Below are 20767 nucleotides of genomic sequence, written 5' to 3'. Positions count from 1 at the left end.
CCAACCAGAAGGTCGCCTAGCAACCAGTACACTTAAACCAGGTAACCAGATCAATGTGCACACAGACACACACTCTTACTCACACACCGTCTTAATCAAACACACACACACGCAGACACACACACACACACACATACACACACACAGGGGAGGAGCCTCATCAACCTGAACACTTTTATTATCATAAAATTAAAAAAAAATATTAACACACAAACAACTTTGGTTCCAGATTTAGAAATACGTCAGACAGATCTGTGATAATTCATCATCTTACTTTACTTTCTTTCCTTTAGCTCGGTATCTTAGTTTCATGGCACTGAAACAAAGGCCAAAGAGTAACTCGTTCATTTGCCCGAAAACACAAACGCACAATGCTGTTGTAGACAACGTTGTCTGCAACAGCTCAAGACTTAAGACATTTTGGTGTATGATTCATAACATTAGCATGAAGAAATATGAATTTCTCAGGTTTATAATGTGAATCATTTCCATTTCATAACTCTTCCTCAACAGTCTATTCAATGGGTAAATACTATTCAAAGGCTTTCAAAAAACATCAAAATCAGACAAAATAACACGTCATTTACTTCAGAGCGATGTTAGGTTTTGCTGTAATAGTTTGTAAGATGCTATATCCCTTTTTGATTTAAAGCATTGCAAAAATATGACCGTATATACATCATTCAAGAGATCTTTACATTTGTCCTGGTTTGAACGTATATAAACATGCATACTAACCACACACCACACACACACACACTCTTTTATTCACAGACACTCTCTTATAGGGCTGGGCGATTAATTGAATTTATTATTTTAGATTTCAACATTTTCTTTTGGACCATTTTGTGTATTTTTTTAAGTCGAAATTTCGAAGTTCTCAGTTACAAAGTTTGTTTTTGCGAGAGATATGCTGAATAAATACATCATGTTTTCAAACTCCAAAAATAATCGTTAAAATAATCGTGATTATGATTTTGTCCATAATCGAGCAGCCCTACTCTCTTACTCACTAATTCTCTTACACACACACACACACACCCCCTAGTCCACAGTCTTGGTGGTGTCGTTGCTCTTCTTCAGGATGTTGAGCAGGTTGTTCGACATGAGGTACGGCCGCTCCGCCGTCCCGTCGTTGCGCTCCAGGTCCTCACCTGAGACACGGAGAGAACAGCGTCAGTGCACCTGGTCACAAGGCCACACGCTGCTACGAGCTAATGCTACAGCAGGTCCCAATGCACTGCCTACTGCTACAGTAGCCCTAGTCTGTAGCGTTGTGTCATGTGTTAACCAATGGCATAGCGGTGTGTATTGGTTGTGTGCGTTAGATCAAGCTGAACGTCTCACCTGTTGGGAGATGGCTTTCGAAATTTTTGCGCTTCTCTCATAACAGAACAGTTCATGTATGGTTTATTCAATCACCTTTAATCAATAACTACATCCAATAAATATGGAATGTCACCGGTATTACCGGAAAAGATCTACGTTCAACATCCACGTTTCTAACTAACAGGAAAAGGTACAAAGGCATCCACAGACGTTGGCTGTTAGTAGCAAAGAACTCCGAAGGCGTTATTACCCAGCATGCAGCAGTGAGAGAGAACAGGAAGGAGGGAAAGAGAAAGGAGAGAGAGAGAGAGAGAGAGAGAGAGAGAGAGAGAGAGAGAGAGGGCGGGGCAACAATGATCAGTGAACAACGGGATTTGGAAAGGCTGAGAGGTCGTTATGGTTGCATCGTTGCAGAAACAATCCCTTATCCCCATCGAAATGACCAAGGCAAGTGTTCAGTAAAACAATACAGTAAGTCTGCGAGCTGCGACCTACACAAGGCTGCAGAAATAGTACAAACATCACACACAAACACACACAACTGTTTATACATTTCAGTCCCGTGGGACAAAAAGAAAAGTGTGTACACGGTCTATCAAATTTGATTATAACCATTTGGCATCAGCTGGTAGTGTGTTGTAAACATTGGAAAGACTCCCTCTCGAGCGAGATTCGTTCTCTGTAAACCCGGTATGCGGTGGTTTCTGAGGTGCACCCGTTGCCACGACGACAAGGGTCAGGGTGCGTATATGATAGTAAAGTCAGGCACAGGTTCAGCGTTTTGCAAAAGTCCTACACGTTTTCTTAAAATGACAATACCAACACTCCGGTGTGACTCTCCGGCACGATAAACCAAACATGTCAAAGCTACAGCAGGGCGCTCTGGGTGCTCACACAGAGACCCCTCTCTAACGAGGGGGAAGCAGGCCTGGATCTCACACACACACACACACACCCACAGAGAAGACTCCTTCTCCGTCACCCGCTCGGTCCGACCACAAGGGGGCAGGCGGGGCTGTGCCGCTGAGCACATGCATATAAACCCTCTTTTAAACCCCCTACGTTTCAGCCAAGCTCGTCATGTATAATTAACGCCCCTCCTGCTCGCTGACCCCAGTCACATGACCCTACTCCTTGTTCGAGGCCGCAGGCTCGACTCCTCCGGTCTCATCTTTCTTCTCTTCGTTTATTTCTTTCTCCGCAACCGCCGGCACCTCCTCCTCCTTGGCCTTCACCTCCTCCTCCTTGGGCTTCACCTCCTCCTCCTTGGCCTTCACCTCCTCCTCCTTGGCCTTCACCTCCTCCTGCGATTCTATCTTTTCCTCCACCTTCTCTTCTTTCTCCTCAGCCTCCTGCTTCGGATCGGCCTTCTCTTCGCCCTTCTCCTCCTCCTCCTCCTGCTCTTCCTCGGCGGCCGCAGTAGGTGCATCAGCGTCGGTCTCCAGGAGTGTCTCCTGCTCCTGGTCCTGTGTGAGCAGGGCCAGGTGCTTCAGCTGGACCTCCGAGTCCTGCTGGCTGAGGGGGGTCTCTTCCTCCCCCGGGCTGCCCCCGTCCCCCTGGCTCTCGGCGGGGGTCTCCTCCGCCCTCGTGGCCTTGGAGAGGATCTCGTGGAGCTCCGGGGACATGTGGTACGGCCGCTCGGACGAGCCGTCGTTCCTCTCCAGGTCCTCGCCTTGTTTTGGTTTTTATATGTGTGTGTGCGTGCGTGCGTGCGTGCGTGCGTGTGTGTGTGTTGGTGTTGGTGTGTGTTAGTGTGAATGTTGTGTGTGTGTGTGTGTGTGTGTGTGTTTGTGTTGGTGTGTGTGTTGGTTTGTGTGTTTGTGTATGTGTGTTGGTGTTTGTGTGTGTTTGCGTGTGTGTGTGTTTGTGTGTGTGTGTTGGTGTTTATGTGTGTTTGTGTGAGTAGGTGTGAGTTGGCGCGTGTTTGTGCGTGTTTGCGTGTGTTTTTGTGTTTGTTTGCATGTGTTTGTGTGCGTTTCATTGAGCCGATGTGAGTTTGGGAGTCGATGGATAATAACAATATAAACCAAAAAGCAAAACCATGGAAAAAGAAAACGGGGGCGTGAGTGTGAAATGAGAGGCGGGAGAACGGTGCAGGAAAAAGGGAGAGATCAGAGAAGAGAGACCGGTCAGTCACACAGCAGAGAGGAAGGCAGCGGTTAAGACTTGAGATCAATCGAGTGATTAATAAAGCGCGCAGCAAAAGGAGAGATCGTTATCTGAGACGTCAGACGTTTAAACCATCTGTCACAGGTCGGCCAGGCGGGGTACTCACAGAAGCAGAGGAAGAGTGTGTCCACGCACATGGCGTACACGCTGAAGAACCCGTGGGCGATGAGGTAGGATCCCACCACCACCGTCTAGGGGGACAGACACCCAGGGATGTGATCCAATGCCTCCCTCATGGAGGTCTGTCTACAGCTCAATCTCTACAGTATAAGGGTTGACTGGCTGCGATGTCATTTCCCTGTGGCTAGTGTGAAGCCGAAAGGTGAGGCACACTGCAGCAGCAGAACATAAATGAACTGCATTAATATAGAGCTTTTCTAACCAGCGGCCTCTTAAAGCGCCTTACAATATTGCCTCACATTCACCCATTCATGCACACATTCACACACCGACGGTGGAGTCAGCCACGCAGGGCGACCGCCAGCTAGTCAGGAGCAGTCTAGGAGCTAGCTAGGAAGAGCCGGAGATCGAACCAGCAAACTTCCGTTGACCAGTCCACCCGCTCGACCTCCTGAGCCACACGCCGGCACATACATTTCTATACAATGACAGCGCTCAACACTACACACTAACCTACTAATCTAGTACTCCAGTGACACAGCGTAGTCTAAACATGGCCGTATACCCAGGGCACCTGGGGGAAGGTCGGAAGGTCTTCCTCACCAGTATGGGGACCCAGTAGTAGTTGAGAGACGGAGCGGTCTCCTCCACAGCTTTGATCCGTCCGGAGAAGAAGAAGAAGGAGCAAATCCCTGCATGGAGACACGGGCGGGGGTGAGACAAACAGGACGCTCGCGACGTGGAGAAGGGACTGCAGATGGAGAACTGACAGGGTCCTTACCGACGATTCCAACGATCAGGAGCTTCCCCAGGAAGAGGAGGAAGTCCGTCACCTTGTCCAGCACGGCCACCCTGGAACGAGGAGGGGATCACCACATGGGATGAGGGGGCTGGTGATTCCATAAACGCTATGACAACGGCAGCTCATGGTTTGACCTCTGACCTACCGGATGACGTTCCTCATGAGGAGGAAGAAGGCGTCCCTCGCTGAGGGGCAGAAGCTTTTACCGTAGACGGCGATCTAGGAAACAGGAGTTCCTCGTTATTGTTTAAAGAAACTGGACTGCATTTATCCAACGCTTTTCTAACCGGTGGCCTCTCAAATGTTCAGTTCGATCATACTCATAGTGAGTCAGATCATTGATGCCCAATGGTTCTGGCGGACGATGAGCTCACCATGATGTAGGCGTTCCTGTTGATGAACTTGATGAACTTCTCCAGGCACCAGAAGCAGCACTTCAAGCAGCTCAGGAGGAACTTGGAACACCTGTTCTGCGCGCCTGAGGAGGGAGGGGGAAACATCAACGTCAGCCTCAGCACCGTTCTGGAGACGGTTGCTTGGTTACCGTGGAGGGAAACGACGGCGGCAGACCTTTCAGCTTGTGGTCGAGGTACTCCAACAGGACTCTGACGACCTGCACCAGCGACAGGATCAGAGAGCCGAACGCCAGGGAGCCTGTGTGGAACCTGCAGCACGGTGAGGAGGTTCAGTTAGGAGGGACAACTAGCAACCTTCCGGTTGCCAGCGAACCCGCTCTACCTCCTGAGCTAAGCCGACCCAGGACCGAGGCGTCAAACGGAAGCGACCACGTCTCCATCGTCGCGGAAAGCTCCTTGGTGGTTTGACCGACTGTTTATATCTATTGTACATTAATATATGCAACACGTGAACCTCCTAAGAAGGCGCAATTTGATCTCGGGATATTGGGCAATATCCCATGATTGAGATCTCAAACTCGGGATATTGTTTTGCGCGTGTGGCGGTCGTCTCGTCACGCTAATAAAAACAAATAAACCGCTAATAAAAACAAATGAATCCCGGCAAAAAGTGCTATCTTGTTTGTTTGCTACCTTGGATGTTCACGTGTAGTATATACTAAAACAATTATTCCCCTCAGGCACCTCTGTGAACACTATTCCCTTCGCCTTCGGCGAGTGATTGTTAATTTGCCTTCCCTGAATGAATAGCGGTGAGATAAACGACGGTTCCCTGGGTGGCTTGACCTCACCTGAGGGCGCGGCCCAGAGAGGAGAAGATAGGGTAGGCGGGAATGTGTTCGGGCTTCTTGAAGGCCCAGTAGTACGAGGCGAAGGCCCCAGCCAGCGTCACCTGCCCCAGCGCTGTCACGAAGTTGGCGCACCAGAAGAAGAGGAAGAGGTTGTAGAACTGCAGCACGATCAGGTACTTGTGGTAGAGCGTCTCGCCGCCGTAGAACGCGAAGCGGCACTCGGTGTGCAGGGCGCCGGCCGAGAAGTTGTTGGGGCTGAAGGTCTGTGGGGGGGGGGGGGGAGTCAGACGGGGGTTAGGATGTAGAGCTGGGCGATTAATCGGTTTTTAATCGTAATTCGAATTTTTGGTTTAGGACGATTTAAAAAATATATATATATATTTTTTTTTAATTAGTCATTTATAGAATTTTTTTTTATTAAAATCGATAATTGGGTTTGGTTTGAAAAAATCTGAGATTTTATTTTAGGGCTAATCCTCCAGCCCTATTTGAATGTGGGTCGTCCCTCAGAGTTGGGTTTGTTGTTTCTAAAGGGGTGATGTCATGCCACCAGGTGTGAGGGTGATCAGCCGTTACAAGCCATTTTCAAACGTCTTGCAACGGTTGATCACACTCACACCTGGTGGCTTGATATCACCCAAAAATATATATTTTTTAGGGATTTTTAATTCATGTTTTTACAGTTTTTCATTAAACTGTTGTCGGGGAGTGTTCATTATACATTGATCTGGTGAGACTGATTTATAAAGGACATTCATCTTAGGCTCCGCAGGGGGTGTTGGGTCTCACGGTGGAACTATCCACCCATGTTTACATCATCTTTACCCACAGGATGAGACAAGAGGAATGTAAGTTCACGCAGTTAAGAACAAATGCGTTGATGGTGGTGGTGCAGGTGGTGGGGTTTGCCATCAGACCTATAATTATACAAATATTTAAGAATTTGTGCAATTTGAACTTTTAAAATAATCGAAACTAAAGATTCTTTTTTTTTTTTACTTAGTTAAGGCGGCAGGCGTGTGATGTTCAGGCGGCTGCCTGAGCTGTAAGGTGCTTCGGGAAACCCTGCAATTCAACTTTATTAGTACAGCCCTTAATCAAAGGTCCAAACGGCTTAACAGGCCGTATTTTTATGACCCCCCCAGACCCGAACCCCCCATGATGAAAGAAAGGAGTCAAAATAAATATCAGCGGCGATATTCCGGGAGGTTGGGGCGCGCCTTACCTCAGGGTCACAGGTGTGCCTGGTGAACTCCCCTGCGCTGATGTTGAACACCTTGTACACCTGCTCATTGGACGTGGACAGGAAGCTGACACCAGGCGTTAGGGAAGGTACAGGAAGCGCTGAAGGAAACACGGAGACTAGCGGAGCAACGAGGTCGCTCAGGACGACACAAACAGGAGCGGTAAACAACCTCCAACGCGGGACAGACAGACAGACAGACAGACAGACAGCCCTCTGACCTTCCTCATTCTGCTGGGATAGACAGACAGACAGACAGACAGACAGCCCTCTGACCTTCCTCATTCTGCTGGGACAGACAGACAGACAGACAGACCCCCCCTCATTCTGCCGGGACAGACAGACAGAAAGAGAGACAGACAGACAGACAGCCTTCTGACCATCTCATTCTGCTGGGACCGACAGATAGACAGACAGACAGACAGACAGTCCTCTGACCTTCCTCATTGTGCCGGGCAGACAGACAGACAGACAGACAGACAGACAGACAGACAGACAGACAGACAAATAGACAGACAGACAGACACAGTCCTCTGACCTTCCTCATTGTGCCGGGCAGACAGACAGACAGACAGACAGACAGACAGGCAGGCAGACAGACAGACAGACAGACAGACAGACAGACAGACAGACAGACAGACGCCAGGGGGATGACTGAAGGATACACAGCAGTGACGGCCCAGTAGGCGATCACCATGGCCAGCAGACAGAAGGTCAACAGTGGGTAGAAGAGAGATGACATGACATGGCCCACCGCCCTGGGAGAGGAACACAGCCAGTCAGTATGAGAACCAGTCATTACGGGACCTGCTCCAACAGACCTCCTACATTCACATTTACATTAAGGGCATTCAGCAGACGCTTTATCCAAAGCAACTTACAATAAGTACATTTATCAGAAGAAAGAGAAACAACAATATACTCTGTGGGTACAGAAAGGATGTTCATAGAACCACGTGCCAAGCAAGAACAATCGCTAGGCTAACCTATTCCCGGTATACAGAGATAGCTAGGATAAGACACTACACGATGCTAAGTACTATATATATATAATTTTTTTTCTGCTTATGGTAGAGTGACATAGACAGGAAGGTACGGGAGATAGAGGGGAGGACATGCAGCAACGGACCAGCGGCAGGAGTCCAGCCCAGGTCGCTGCGGTGAGGACTGGGCCTTAACGGTGTACGCTCTTAGGTCCTATTTCTAAGTGCCAGGATGTAAAACACACAATAGTCGCCATGCTCCTCCTCATGCGCAGTGGCGTGACTGAGTGAGGCGGACTGACCTGCTGGCCTCCTTGATCAGCGCGATGGCGATGAGGATCCTCTTCCTCAGGAAGATGAGGAGCAGGATGATGACCACCTCCACGATGGCCAGGATGATCACTGGGGGGGGCGAGCAGAGGGTCGCATCAGGACAACGCCAGGGATGTTCAATGTGTTAACGCTAATGCGAACACGCTAACACAGGGTGCTAATGCTAATACGAGATTGTATGCTAACAAACAGGCTGAAGGTTTGATTGGGGTGGTGTAACAATAGATGTGCGGTGGGTGGATGTGAGGTACGGTTTGATTAGGGTGGTGTTGGGTGGGTGGATGTGAGGTATGGTTTGATTGGGGTGGTGTTGGGTGAGAGGGTATGAAGTAAGGTTTGATTAGGGTGGTGTTGGGTAAGAGGGTATGAAGTAAGGTTTGATTAGGGTGGTGTTGGGTAGGTGGGTATGAAGTAAGGTTTGATTAGGGTGGTGTTGGGTGAGAGGGTATGAAGTAAGGTTTGATTGGGGTGGTGTTGGGTGAGAGGGTATGAAGTAAGGTTTGATTAGGGTGGTGTTGGGTGGGTGGGTGTGAAGTAAGGTTTGATTGGGGTGGTGTTGGGTGGGTGGGTGTGAAGTAAGGTTTGATTGGGGTGGTGTTGGGTGAGAGGGTATGAAGTAAGGTTTGATTAGGGTGGTGTTGGGTGAGAGGGTATGAAGTAAGGTTTGATTGGGGTGGTGTTGGGTGAGAGGGTATGAAGTAAGGTTTGATTGGGGTGGTGTTGGGTGGGTGGGTATGAAGTAAGGTTTGATTGGGGTGGCGTCGGGTTGGTGGATGTGACGTAAGGTTAGCTTAGGGTGGTGTTCGGTGAGAGGGTATGAAGTAAGGTTTGATTAGGGTGGTGTTGGGTGAGAGGGTATGAAGTAAGGTTTGATTGGGGTGGTGTTGGGTGGGAGGGTATGAAGTAAGGTTTGATTAGGGTGGTGTTGGGTGGGTGGGTGTGAAGTAAGGATTGATTGGGGTGGTGTTCGGTGAGAGGGTATGAAGTAAGGTTTGATTAGGGTGGTGTTGGGTGGGTGGGTATGAAGTAAGGTTTGATTAGGGTGGTGTTGGGTGGGCGGGTGTGAAGTAAGGTTTGATTGGGGTGGTGTTCGTTGAGAGGGTGTGTTAGCGTGTGCTCACTGAAGGCCAGCCAGGTCTGTCTGATCTGCAGGTAGATGGAGAAGTCCGTCTGCAGGCCCAGGTCCTTGATGGTGACGTCGGCTCCGGCCACTCCTTTCAGACTGGCGAACTCCCAGTAGCAGTGGAAGATCCCTGAGCGCACAAACCACAGCGTGAGCGACCTCGTTAGAATGACCGGGTAATCATGAACGTCCATTCAGGAAGGCAACGATACATTCAGAAACATGAGTTCCAACAAACATTCACATTTACATTCAGGGCATCAAGCAGACGCTTTTATCCAAAGCAACTTACAATAAGTATAGTAATATAATATAATATAATATAAACATAATGTACTGACCGTCGCTGTCGGTACAGTAAGGATGTTCATGGAACCAAGTGCCAAGCACTAACTATCGCTAGGTTAACCCATTCCCCGTATTCAACAGATAGCTAGGATAAGACGCTACACGATGCTAAGAACTATTTTTAAGTGCCAGGACGTACATCATACAATAAGTGCGTAAGAGGGGTGTGGGGGGGTCTATGCAGGGTCTAGGTGAACTCTGAACATATAGCCTCAATCCTTTCACCTTCAAAACCTTGAAGGTTTTCAGGTCTTAAATCTGTCCAGTTTATTTTGCGGCGTCTGCTGTTTGACGTTCAGACAGGTTGCCATGGGGACCCTTACCGTAGCCGATGACCAGGATGACGAGGATGATCATGACCCAGATCATGACCCCGGCCAGGTACCGCAGCAGCACGATGAAGATGAAGCTGACCACCATCGCTATCACCAGGCCCCTAGGAGGAGAAGGAGGGGGAACTCAGTAAGACACGCCTTAAACACAGTGAGACATGCCTTAAACACAGTGAGACACGCCTTAGACACAGTGAGACACGCCTTAAACACAGTGAGACACGCCTTAAACACAGTGAGACACGCCTTAAACACAGTGAGACACGCCTTAAACACAGTGAGACACGCCTTAAACACAGTAAGACACGCCTTAAACACAGTGAGACACGCCTTAAACACACTGAGACACGCCTTAAACACAGTGAGACACGCCTTAAACACAGTGAGACACGCCTTAAACACAGAGAGACACGCCTTAAACACAGAGAGACATGCCTTAAACACACTGAGACACGCCTTAAACACAGTGAGACACGCCTTAAACACAGTGAGACACGCCTTAAACCTATTCTGCACTAGAAGGATTTGTCACGTCACTCACTTTAATTGTCTTCACCTGTCCCTCATGAACATTCCCCTCCTGGTGTATTTAGAAAGCGTGTGTTTCCCTTTCTCTGTGCCAGTTCATCTTTGATCTCTGTATCAATCGTCCCAGCATTTTCCGACTGATATTTACGGTTCCCGGTTTTCTGATACCGGCCCGTTTATTCCCGACTACATCTTGTTGTTACTGTTTGCCTGATCTAGAGTGATGTCCCGTGTACCGACCTATCAGCCAGTAAAGACCATTCTTTCTACTCAGACTTTGGCCTCCAGAGGCGTGCTTTGAGTCCTTTTTCCCTGCTGCTCACCCTGCCGTTACATGTTTGTGACTTTGACACACTTAAACTAGAGGTGCTGAATGGGTTTTAAGCCGTGTGTCTTAAAACCCATTCAGCACTGTGTAGTCACAACAATTAATCAGCAGTTAATTCACTATTCATACCATAGACTCCTTGCCGGTTAACATAGCAACACTGTTGGGGTGTGAGACCCTGACACTGACGGTAACCACGGTGACTCACAGCAGGATCCAGTACCAGGACACGGTGTAGTCCTCAAAGATCCTCATGGCAACCTGCCGCGCCTCCACCACCAGGTTGGACTTCCTGCGACGCACGTCGTTCAAAAACGGTTTAGTGAGATCACATCAGGACCAATGGACCGCTGAAGAATAAGTCCCGCCTCCGACCTTCGGTCAAAGCTGCGTTGGCGTTTTGAATTTCGCACTTTTTGGAAAGAGTGCGAAGTTCAAAACGCCGACGCAGCTTTGACTTCTTCGCCCGCTACAGAGTTTGTTATGTACAATCATTCATGAACCCCGTGTTGTTTCCCCACAGACATTAGACCCAGGGAACCGGAGCCTTCGGAGGCGGGACTTGTTCTTCAGACGTCTATGGGTTCAGAGGGGCAGGGTTGAACGGGCTGTCACTCACTTGGCGGCGTCCAATAGCTGCGTGGCGTTGACCTGGTCTCCGGCGTCGTCCGCCAGGGAGGTCTCGTTCCCCACCACCACCACGCCCTTCAGGGTGCCCAGGGCGGGGAGGCAGCGGTGGGTGACTGGGGGGGGGGGCAGAGGCCACAGCAGGGGGTGAGACCGGGTGTGTCTGAGACCGGGTGTGTGTGAGACCGGTTGTGTGTGAGACAGGGTGTGTGTGAGACAGGGTGTGGGTAAGACAGTTTGTGTGTGTGAGACAGGGTGTGGGTAAGACCGCGTGTGTGAGACCGGGTGTGTGAGACTGGTTGTCTGTGAGACAGGGTGTGTGTGAGACCGGTTGTGTGTGAGACAGGCTGTGTGTGAGACCGGTTGTGTGTGAGACAGGGTGTGTGTGAGACAGGATGTGTGTGAGACCGGTTGTGTGTGAGACAGGCTGTGTGTGAGACCGGTTGTGTGTCAGACAGGCTGTGTGTGAGACTGGTTGTGAGGGAGACAGGGTGTGTGTGAGACCGGGTATGTGTGAGACCGGTTGTGTGTGAGACCGGGTGTGTGTGAGACAGGGTGTGAGTGAGACTGGGTGTGTGTGAGATATATCTATAAATATATATACCTGATGTCTTCTATATATATATATATATATATATCTATACACAGTATAGATAGATATAGATATAGAATAATAGATAAAAAGCTGTATAAAAGCTATATAAAATATAAAAAGCTTTATTTGAATAATGCTTATCCAAGCAAAGGGTGTGGAAAAGGCCCCACAGCGTGCTCCATGCTGTGTCTCCCAGCAGGGTGTTAAGAAGTGCCTGACAACAGCACGTGATTGGCTGGTGCTGGTGACTCACAGGCTTGGCTGGGGATGAGCATGGCCGGACAGAGTCCCTGGCTGAGGATATCAGGGGCGCTCTGCGAACACACGGGGAGAGATTACATCATTTTTGAGTTTGAAAATTTATTCAGAATTTCTCTCCCAAGAAAAACACTTTGTAACTGAGTCATTGTCCCTTAAAAAAATACACAGAACGTTCAAAGAGAAAAGGTTAAAATCGAAAAGAATGTACAAACATGCATCCAGCTGTTCTGAAATTTAGATCAAACATTTACTGAATAAAACAAATAAACTTAGAAGAAGAAAAAAAAAAAAATTGTTTCACTTTATTACATTAGTTTGGTGATCGTTTGACCCAAAAATCGAATCAAGATCAAAATCTGATTAATTGCACAGCCCTACTGGAGACGGCAGGGTACTGCGGGGCTGCCTTACCATCTTGGTGAAGTTGGTTCCTTCCTTACAGTAACTCCTGTAATAGTCTTGCTTCTTTCTGTCAAAGCTCAGCTTGGCTGTGATCAGGGTGAGGTGCTCCTTAGGACACGTTTCCACGCATATCTGTGAACCGTGAGGGACACGTTAGGACATTATTAAGAAGACGGAGATGTTATTGGAGCGGTAGTGGTTGAACTAATAGTCTGAGGTATGTTATTGTCATTTATCCAAAGCGACTTACAATAAGTACATTTGTCAGATGAAGAGAAACAAAATACCGCTGTCGGTACAGTAAGGATGTTCATAGAACCAAGTGCCAAGCGCTAACTATCACTAGGTTAACCCATTCCCCGTATACAGCAGAGATAGCTAGGATAAGATGCTACACAATGCTAAGGACTATTTGTTAAGTGCAAGGACGTACAACATGCAATAAGTGCGTAAGAGGGGTATGGGGGTGTATGGGGGGAGGCTATGCAGTCTATTGACATCATCATCATCCTCCTCAAAATGGCCATCCTGTGCATCAGCTTCAGCTATATGAGGGCAGGGTCTAGCTCAGGGTACGAGGGGGGGGTCTGACCTGTGGGGTTGGCCCCCAGCTATATGAGAGCAGGGTCTAGCTCAGGGTACGGGGGGGGGGGGGGTCTGACCTGTGTTGTGGGACACTGGAACTCCAGTAGCACCAGGGGGCTGGCACACTTCAGGATGTTGAAGTAGAACAGCAGAGGCTTCTTCCTGTAGAGGGGAGTGAGGGGGAGAGAGAGGGGAGAGACAGGGGAGAGACAGGGGAGAGACAGGGGAGAGACAGGGGAGTTAGAGGGGAGAGACAGGAGAGTGTTTACTCTGTGCTCCCCAGGCGACTCCATGTCTAGTCACTAAGCAGAGTGGGGCGCGGCCGGGCTGTAATGGATGAGGACATCAGGGAATCGAGCCAGTACCGTACCACTGGGAATCGAGGAGCCAATAGGCTTCAATCCTTCCCCCAGACCACACCCTTATTTTATAACATCATCATCAAGGTTAAGCTTTATATTGGATCCCACCGATTCAAATAAAACCACCCGGAACGTCTTACATGTACTGCAATAAGACAGAGATATGGAAAAAATTATTGTTACAATAATAAGTGGAATCTTACACAATATCAATACATGCTAACATGCTACTAGCAAACCAAACACTGAGAGGACGTCTTTAACTCTGATCAAAATACCTGTCTACTTCTGGATCATGGATGGAAACTATAAAGGTATCAATAATGAATCTACATCTTCATTTCATCACCGTAGCGATACAACTCAAAGACGGCCCCCGCGGTAACGATGGGGTTATCGTACGGCCGCACTGGGCTGCAGATCTACGCTGAGCTTCCTCCCCCAGTCAGAGGCCGTCGGGGGGGATAGTCAAAGGGTCCCGGGGGGGGGTTAGGATCTGGTGGAGGTGAGAGACGGGGCCTGGAGAGAGTACTCACTCCATAGGGGTCCCGGCCTGCCCACAGAACTGCCCCCTGCTGTCCGTGGGGTAGATCACCTTCCTGGGGTCGCCCTGGGACCAGGCTGGGGGGGGAACAGAACAGAGCATACCGGAATCAGCTGGTTAAACACTGTCTGTCTGTCTGTATGCCTGTCTGTCTGTATGCCTGTCTGTATCTCTGTCTGTCTCACTCTCTGTCTGTCTGTCTGTCTGTGTGTATGTCTGTCTGTCTGTCTGCCTTTCTGTCTCTCTGTCTCTCAGTCTGTCTGGCTGTCTCTCAGTCTGTCTGTCTGTCTGTCTGTCTCTCTGTATGTCTGTCTCTCTATCTGTCTGTCTGTATGTCAGTGGGTTAATAATAAGTCAAATTGACGTGCAAGAAGCACTGAGAGTCCTGAGTGGATGACATCATCTACAGTCCCATGACCTCCAAAACATTCCTCATCATCATCATCATCATCATCATCATCATTACCCAGGATGCCCACGGCGAAGTATCCGAACAGAAAGAGGATGAAGAGGATACAGCAGAGGACATCGGTGCAGCCCCTGGAGGGCAAACACACAGAGGGGTGTTAGCTCTGAGGAGGGAGAGGAGGAGGGAGGAGGGGGAGGGAGGAGGAGGAGGAGGGAGGAGGAGGGAGGAGGAGGAGGAGGAGGGAGGAGGGGGAGGAGGGAGGAGGAGGAGGGAGGGGGAGGGAGGGAGGAGGAGGAGGGAGGAGGGAGGGAGGAGGAGGGAGGAGGGGGAGGGAGGGAGGAGGGGGAGGGAGGGAGAGGGAGGGAGGAGGAGGAGGGAGGGAGGAGGGGGAGGGAGGGAGGAGGGGGAGGGAGGGGGAGGGAGGGAGGAGGAGGGGGAGGGGGAGGGAGGGAGGAGGAGGGAGGGAGGAGGAGGAGGGAGGAGGGAGGGAGGAGGAGGGAGGAGGGGGAGGGAGGGAGGAGGAGGGAGGAGGAGGAGGGAGGAGGGAGGGGGAGGGAGGGAGGAGGGGGAGGGAGGGGGAGGAGGAGGGAGGAGGAGGAGGAGGGAGGAGGAGGGAGGGAGGAGGGGGAGGGAGGGGGAGGAGGAGGGAGGAGGAGGAGGGGGAGGGGGAGGGAGGGAGGAGGAGGGAGGAGGAGGGAGGGCAGACACACAACGGGGAGAGACTCCCTCTGTTCAGCTCTTGGAACATGAAGCCACTCACCTGTTGTGGATCGGTCCCTTGAAGTTTGCATCAAACTTCCTGGCCTCTCCTGTTGGCGAAATCAGATACGCATAAATTAATCAACGGTGTCAAAGGAGTCCACAAAACCTATTTCTGACTTTCCCTGTTTCCATCGCACACTCTGAGGTTGCTAGTTCGATCAAGACAGCTCACCCTATCTGCTCCCGACGAGCTGTCTTGTCGCCCTGCGTGGTTGACACCGCCGTCGGTGTGGGAATGAGTGCATGAATGGCTGAATGTACGTAAAGCACTTTGAGTGGCCACTGGTTAGAAAAGCGCTATATAAATGCAGTCCATTTACCATATGGTATATGATTATGATATTCTAACTCATGCAAATACAAATGAAAACACAAACACAAATATACAGTATGTATTGAGGCCTTTCAACGCATACTGTACCTGGATAGGAACACACACGCTAAAGAGGAGAGCGCCATTTAAAGAGACATATTGACATGGCAAAAGGCCAGGATTCATCACCAGATTGGCATAGCAACCCACAAAATGGCCCCCCTGGTGACCCCCCTGCGATCGCTGCCGGCCACCATGGAAACGAGCCAGAGAAAAAACATCAGCCCACAACTAAAATCTGGCCGTCTGTATTGTGATGATATCATCGGCTGGCCACACCACGAATCTCATTACCCCAAAGAGGAAATGGATTTTGCAAGAATAGAGCATTAGAACATAAAGTCCCCTACATTAAGCGGACTTGTTAGTACACACCTATTGTATGTTGTATGTCCTTGCACTTAAAAATAGTACTTATCATTGTGTATCCAACGTCCCATCATAGCTATCGTTGTTGTTTACGGGGAGAGGGGTTAACCTATTGTTTGTCAGCGCTTGGCAATATGAACATCCTTACTGATCTGACAGCGATATATTGTTGTTTCTCTTTCGCCTGCCAAATGTACTTATTGCAAGTCACTTTGGATAAAAGCGTCTGCTAAAAGCATAAATGTAAATGTAAAATGTGTTACCAATGATTTTTGGGGTCGTCAGGCTCACCGGATAGATTGAGTCACTATTATACTTTTTACATATTCTGGACGTGGTTATTTTCTGAAGAGTAGTAGGATGATTCTGAGATTCAGTAGCTAGCAGCTGACAGGGCAGCTCGCGTGTGCCTTCCTTTCCATTCGAGGTGCCAGTAAGACAGTGTAAGGTGACTCACGGCCGGGTGTAACATGGTGTCGGTGTAACATGGCTCAGCCTGGCCACACGAAGACGAGGTGGCAGCAGACACGTGCCGCCTCGTAAGTGGAAACTGGGGTGTGAGATACGACTTCCAGCACCGTGTCAGCACGCAGGATTACAGGTGAAACGTGTAGCTCGCGTCACACACTGGTTCAGAACGACGGGAGGAAAGAGAGAAAACATTACAGTACCATTCCGTCCGTCCGTCTTCATGCTGACGCTCGTGATGTCTTGGTTTCTGTCTTGGCTTCTCTCAGCTCAGTGGCACGTTTAACATCCCCTTCCTGTATTGACAGCCTCAGTCTTCATCTCACTACTAACCACCCCCAATTCTCACTTCCTGTATTCTCTTTCTTTCTTCTTTAGTAATAAAACCTCAATGCGGATCTCCTTTTCTATTATCTTCTAATAACATACTTTCCTCTTTCTCTTATTTTTGGCCCGGGTACAATTACTTCACCCTCTCTCTGTAGTGTGGAAACAGTGGTTGACGTAATTCTACTCCTTACAGACTTAATCTGTGTGTGTTCATCTTCAACATTCAGATCATCAGATCATTCTATACATTTTCAAGTATAGAAAAGTCCACCAGAGGGAGTTGGCCTCTCTAAGAAAACTGACATCAACAGAGCTACAGAAGCAGCCAACTATTCAACTATACAGGAAAGCTTCCTCATTGCCAATGATCAATCCAGAATACATAGAAAATAGAGAACAGAAAGCAGCAGGTGCTAGTTGCAAATTTGTGTAAAACAAATAATCTAAAATCGTACAAAAAACAATGACATATTGTAGCTTGACAATCTCTTTAGGTCCACTAAGGATTGGCAACTACATCTCTCTGGTTTGATGTGTGGGAGTTAGGCTGTCCTTCGTCTCAGCTCAAAGTCTTCCCACATTCTCTCTGGTTTGATGTGTTAGAGTTAGGCTATCCTTTATCTCAGCTCAAAGTCTGCACACATTCTCTCTGGTTTGATGTGATAGAATTAGGCTGTCCTTCGTCTCAGCTAAACCCTGGCAAGCCCACATTCTCTGCCTTGCGACAGGCCGCAAGCCCGCCATGATAAGGCAGACAATGCCAACTATTGACATGCTTCTGCGTTCCCCTAAAACAGATTCTAACACCCGTACACTAAAGGCCTCAAGGACCGTTTAAGCTGCCTCGACATTGTGTTAAAGTGAGAGTGAGAGTGAGAGTTCCTTCCATACGGAAATTGCCAGTCAAGAGCTTTACTGAAAACAATAATTAACGCACAAATATTTGGTAATTTTATGGAACGTAATGGGCAAATATTGTTGAGCAAAAAGGTTGGTTAGTTTTATATAACATTGACAATGTTGAAGGGAAAACTCTGTCAAGCATATCCTGCTTGCACTGCAGTTTAGAAAGCATAAGGACACGATTTCTCCAGGGTGTGGCCCTACTGTTTCCTAGAAGCTTGCCATTTTGAACTACAGTGTGTCTTAGAAACACATGGAACTGAAATCGATACCAGCTAGGGATAACCTAGACAAACTAGATACATTGTTGTTACAAATGTTGTAAATATTAAGAATGGGGCATAGGGAGCTAATGGCTACTATTGACATTTGATACTGTTGATCATAGATAAACGATTCTACTGGTCATTATCTGTGTGTGTGTGTGTGTGTGTGTGTGTGTGTGTGTGTGTGTGTGTGTGTGTGTGTGTGTGTGTGTGTGTGTTAGCAATTGTAACTTTGTTAAAGGATATAAGGATATCATTACAGAGTGATACAGTAATTATTATCCAGTGGGATTATGACTTTGCCCTCCACCCACCTACTTGGGTGGGGATAGTGAGCACACACACACACACACACACACACACACACACACACACTGCTCACTATCCCCACCCAAGTTGCTTGTGGGTGAGAGTGAGTTGGTGTGGGCGTGTGTGTTTGTGTTTGTGTCTGTGTGTGTGTGTGTGTGTTTGTGTGTGTGTGTGTGTGTGTTTGTGTGTGTGCCTGTGCGTGATTGCCTCTTTGCATGCCTGTGTGTGCGCTGTCAAGAGGATGTTTTTTTGTTTTCATTCCCATACAAAGGAATGTAAGTTTCTGACTTTTACAGCAGAGTCATGCTGTCACACAATCCGGTTAGATCCTTCCCTGGGATCACATCAAGATCCATCATTTAGGACATTTTCCACGGCAGCTTGAGTTAGGCTGCCACTGCTTCTTGGAAAGGTATTGATGAGTCACATACATGATTCAACCAAGCCGCAATCCCCCCAACCCTGAGGGGATCGAGGGAAGCCTTCATGTTCATGTTTGACTATGGAAGTTTGACTCAGTGTGTGTGTGTGTGTGTGTGTGTGTGTGTGTGTGTGTGTGTGTGTGTGTCTATGTGTATGTGTGTGTCTATGCGTGTGTGCGTGAATGTGTGCATGCGTCCGTGTGCGATTGTGTGGTAACAGGACATGTTGCGACCAGCTGGATTCTGCTCCCTGAGTCTCCCAGCAGCGGGCTGGGCTTCAGGCGGACTGAGACACACACAAGCTCCTGCATGCGTTACAACACACGTGGACGGCTACGGCCTGTTGAGAACTGATAAATTGGTAAATGGACTGCATTTATACAGCGCTTCCCTAACCAGCAGCCCCTCAAAGCGCCTTAAAACCTCGCCTAACATCCACCCGTTCATGTACACATTCACTGACCCTAACCCGCTCTACCTCCTGAGAAACATGCCTCCCTGATCCAACATTAAATCGGAACACCTCGGCCGCCTAACAGTTGATCGACTTCGGCCCGTGTCTTAGTGGGAGGCCTGGTGGTTTGGTGGTGGGCCAATCTAAAGAAGAGGGCGGGAATGTCTGCGTCCGGAACTCTTGAATAAATAGTTTAAAGGGGGGGGTCAGGGGTTAACGAAACATCTATGGTGCCTTTCACGTCGTATACCACCCACCCCCACGACCACCCCACCCCTGCTGGGTGGGGGTGTTCCACCACAACAGACCCATCATGAGCGTGGAGGGTTAGAAACAGCAAAGCAGAGGAATCTAGCCGGCTTTTGTTTGGTTAGCGTCTTCCTATGTGTGTGTGTGTGTGTGTGTGTGTGTGTGTGTGTGTGTGTGTGTGTGTTACTCAGGTTTGAAATAGCATGGTTATTAACAACTTCATGACTCAACAGTTCATGTCAACACACGGGCTTAGTCGGGACCCATCAGATGAGAGTGCGTCATAGGAGACACTGCTTAGACCCAGACGTTATTTAGATGTTATATATGGTACACTAGTACAGACTTTAAGCTGTTTAGTATGCAGCAGGATGGATCTTCCTAGTATTGATCTGGTTTGGTGTATTGCATTCAGGCTATGCGTATAATGTGTGATAACATAATGTATAATCTATAAATCCTAGAACGTCAAGGTTACTCCACGGAAGAGTCTTAGCCCGTTAGGTCTCGGATCAGGCAAACAATGTGGTTTTAAATCGGAAATAAGAACGGAATGACTTAAAATACACTCGGGTCTAAAGGATGCAACCCGCTCTCCCGACCGCCCATACGGCACACCCATCCTCCTCCTCCTCCTCCTCCTCCTCCTCCTCCTTGTTTTCATGTCTGATAAGAAATATACAGAACCGAGCGGGACCGAGGAGAACCGAAAATAACCGAGTCTAAAGGAAAAGGATGCAACCATGATCTCCTGACCACTCATGCGGTCCACACCCATCCTTTTCCTTGTTTCCATGTCTGAGGAGAAATATGAAAAACCGAGAGGAACCGAGAAGAACCAGGGAGAACGGTTCACACACACGAGTGCTTCTTACCGTATTTCGTGTCGGAGGTCTTCTCGTCGGAATCCATTCTCACCGAGCGTTATTTCCTCTTCGCCACTGGACCGGTGATCTGGACTAGACCGTTACCATGGAAATACCAGGAGAAAGCGTCTAACAGCGTCCTCACGGCGCGGAGCGGGGGCGGGAATGAGCAGATGATGTGCATTCCAATCCACACACAGGGATCCAACCGCCAATCAGGATGGGGTTTGGGGCTGATTGAAGGGTCTTTCGGCCAGTTAGAACCGATACTGGTTGGGCGAAAATGAAATGCCCGGCACTTTACTTGTTAATAAACAGTCGAATAAAAATGTATTGTCGTCATTCTAAGTTGGTTATGAGCAACCA

At 48.8% G+C, this 20767-nt stretch overlaps 2 protein-coding genes across 2 annotated transcripts; both read right to left on the bottom strand.

The window, feature by feature from the left end:
- Positions 1-166: 166 nt before the first annotated feature.
- slc44a2 (solute carrier family 44 member 2 (CTL2 blood group)) lies at positions 167-20528 on the bottom strand. The gene is made up of 22 exons (XM_079729418.1): positions 20411-20528; positions 15391-15439; positions 14688-14761; positions 14214-14298; positions 13393-13477; positions 12740-12862; positions 12321-12381; positions 11465-11588; positions 11054-11137; positions 9981-10093; positions 9308-9439; positions 8156-8255; positions 7536-7628; positions 6853-6937; positions 5628-5890; positions 4991-5085; positions 4795-4898; positions 4566-4639; positions 4400-4470; positions 4222-4310; positions 3605-3689; positions 167-1154 (listed from the first exon to the last, which is right to left on the bottom strand). The coding sequence occupies exons 1-22, from the start codon at positions 20445-20447 to the stop codon at positions 1045-1047; spliced, it is 2136 nt and encodes a 711-aa protein (XP_079585544.1). The 5' UTR covers positions 20448-20528; the 3' UTR covers positions 167-1044.
- Positions 1180-3596, bottom strand: LOC307070777 (uncharacterized protein). The gene has a single exon (XM_079729419.1). The coding sequence runs from the start codon at positions 2952-2954 to the stop codon at positions 2457-2459; it is 498 nt and encodes a 165-aa protein (XP_079585545.1). The 5' UTR covers positions 2955-3596; the 3' UTR covers positions 1180-2456.
- Positions 20529-20767: the final 239 nt, after the last annotated feature.

This window comes from Pollachius pollachius, assembly GCF_949987615.1.
Source record: "Pollachius pollachius genome assembly, chromosome: 2".
NCBI classification, from domain to species: Eukaryota; Metazoa; Chordata; class Actinopteri; order Gadiformes; family Gadidae; genus Pollachius; species Pollachius pollachius.
This window is presented reverse-complemented; position numbering and strand designations above follow the sequence as displayed.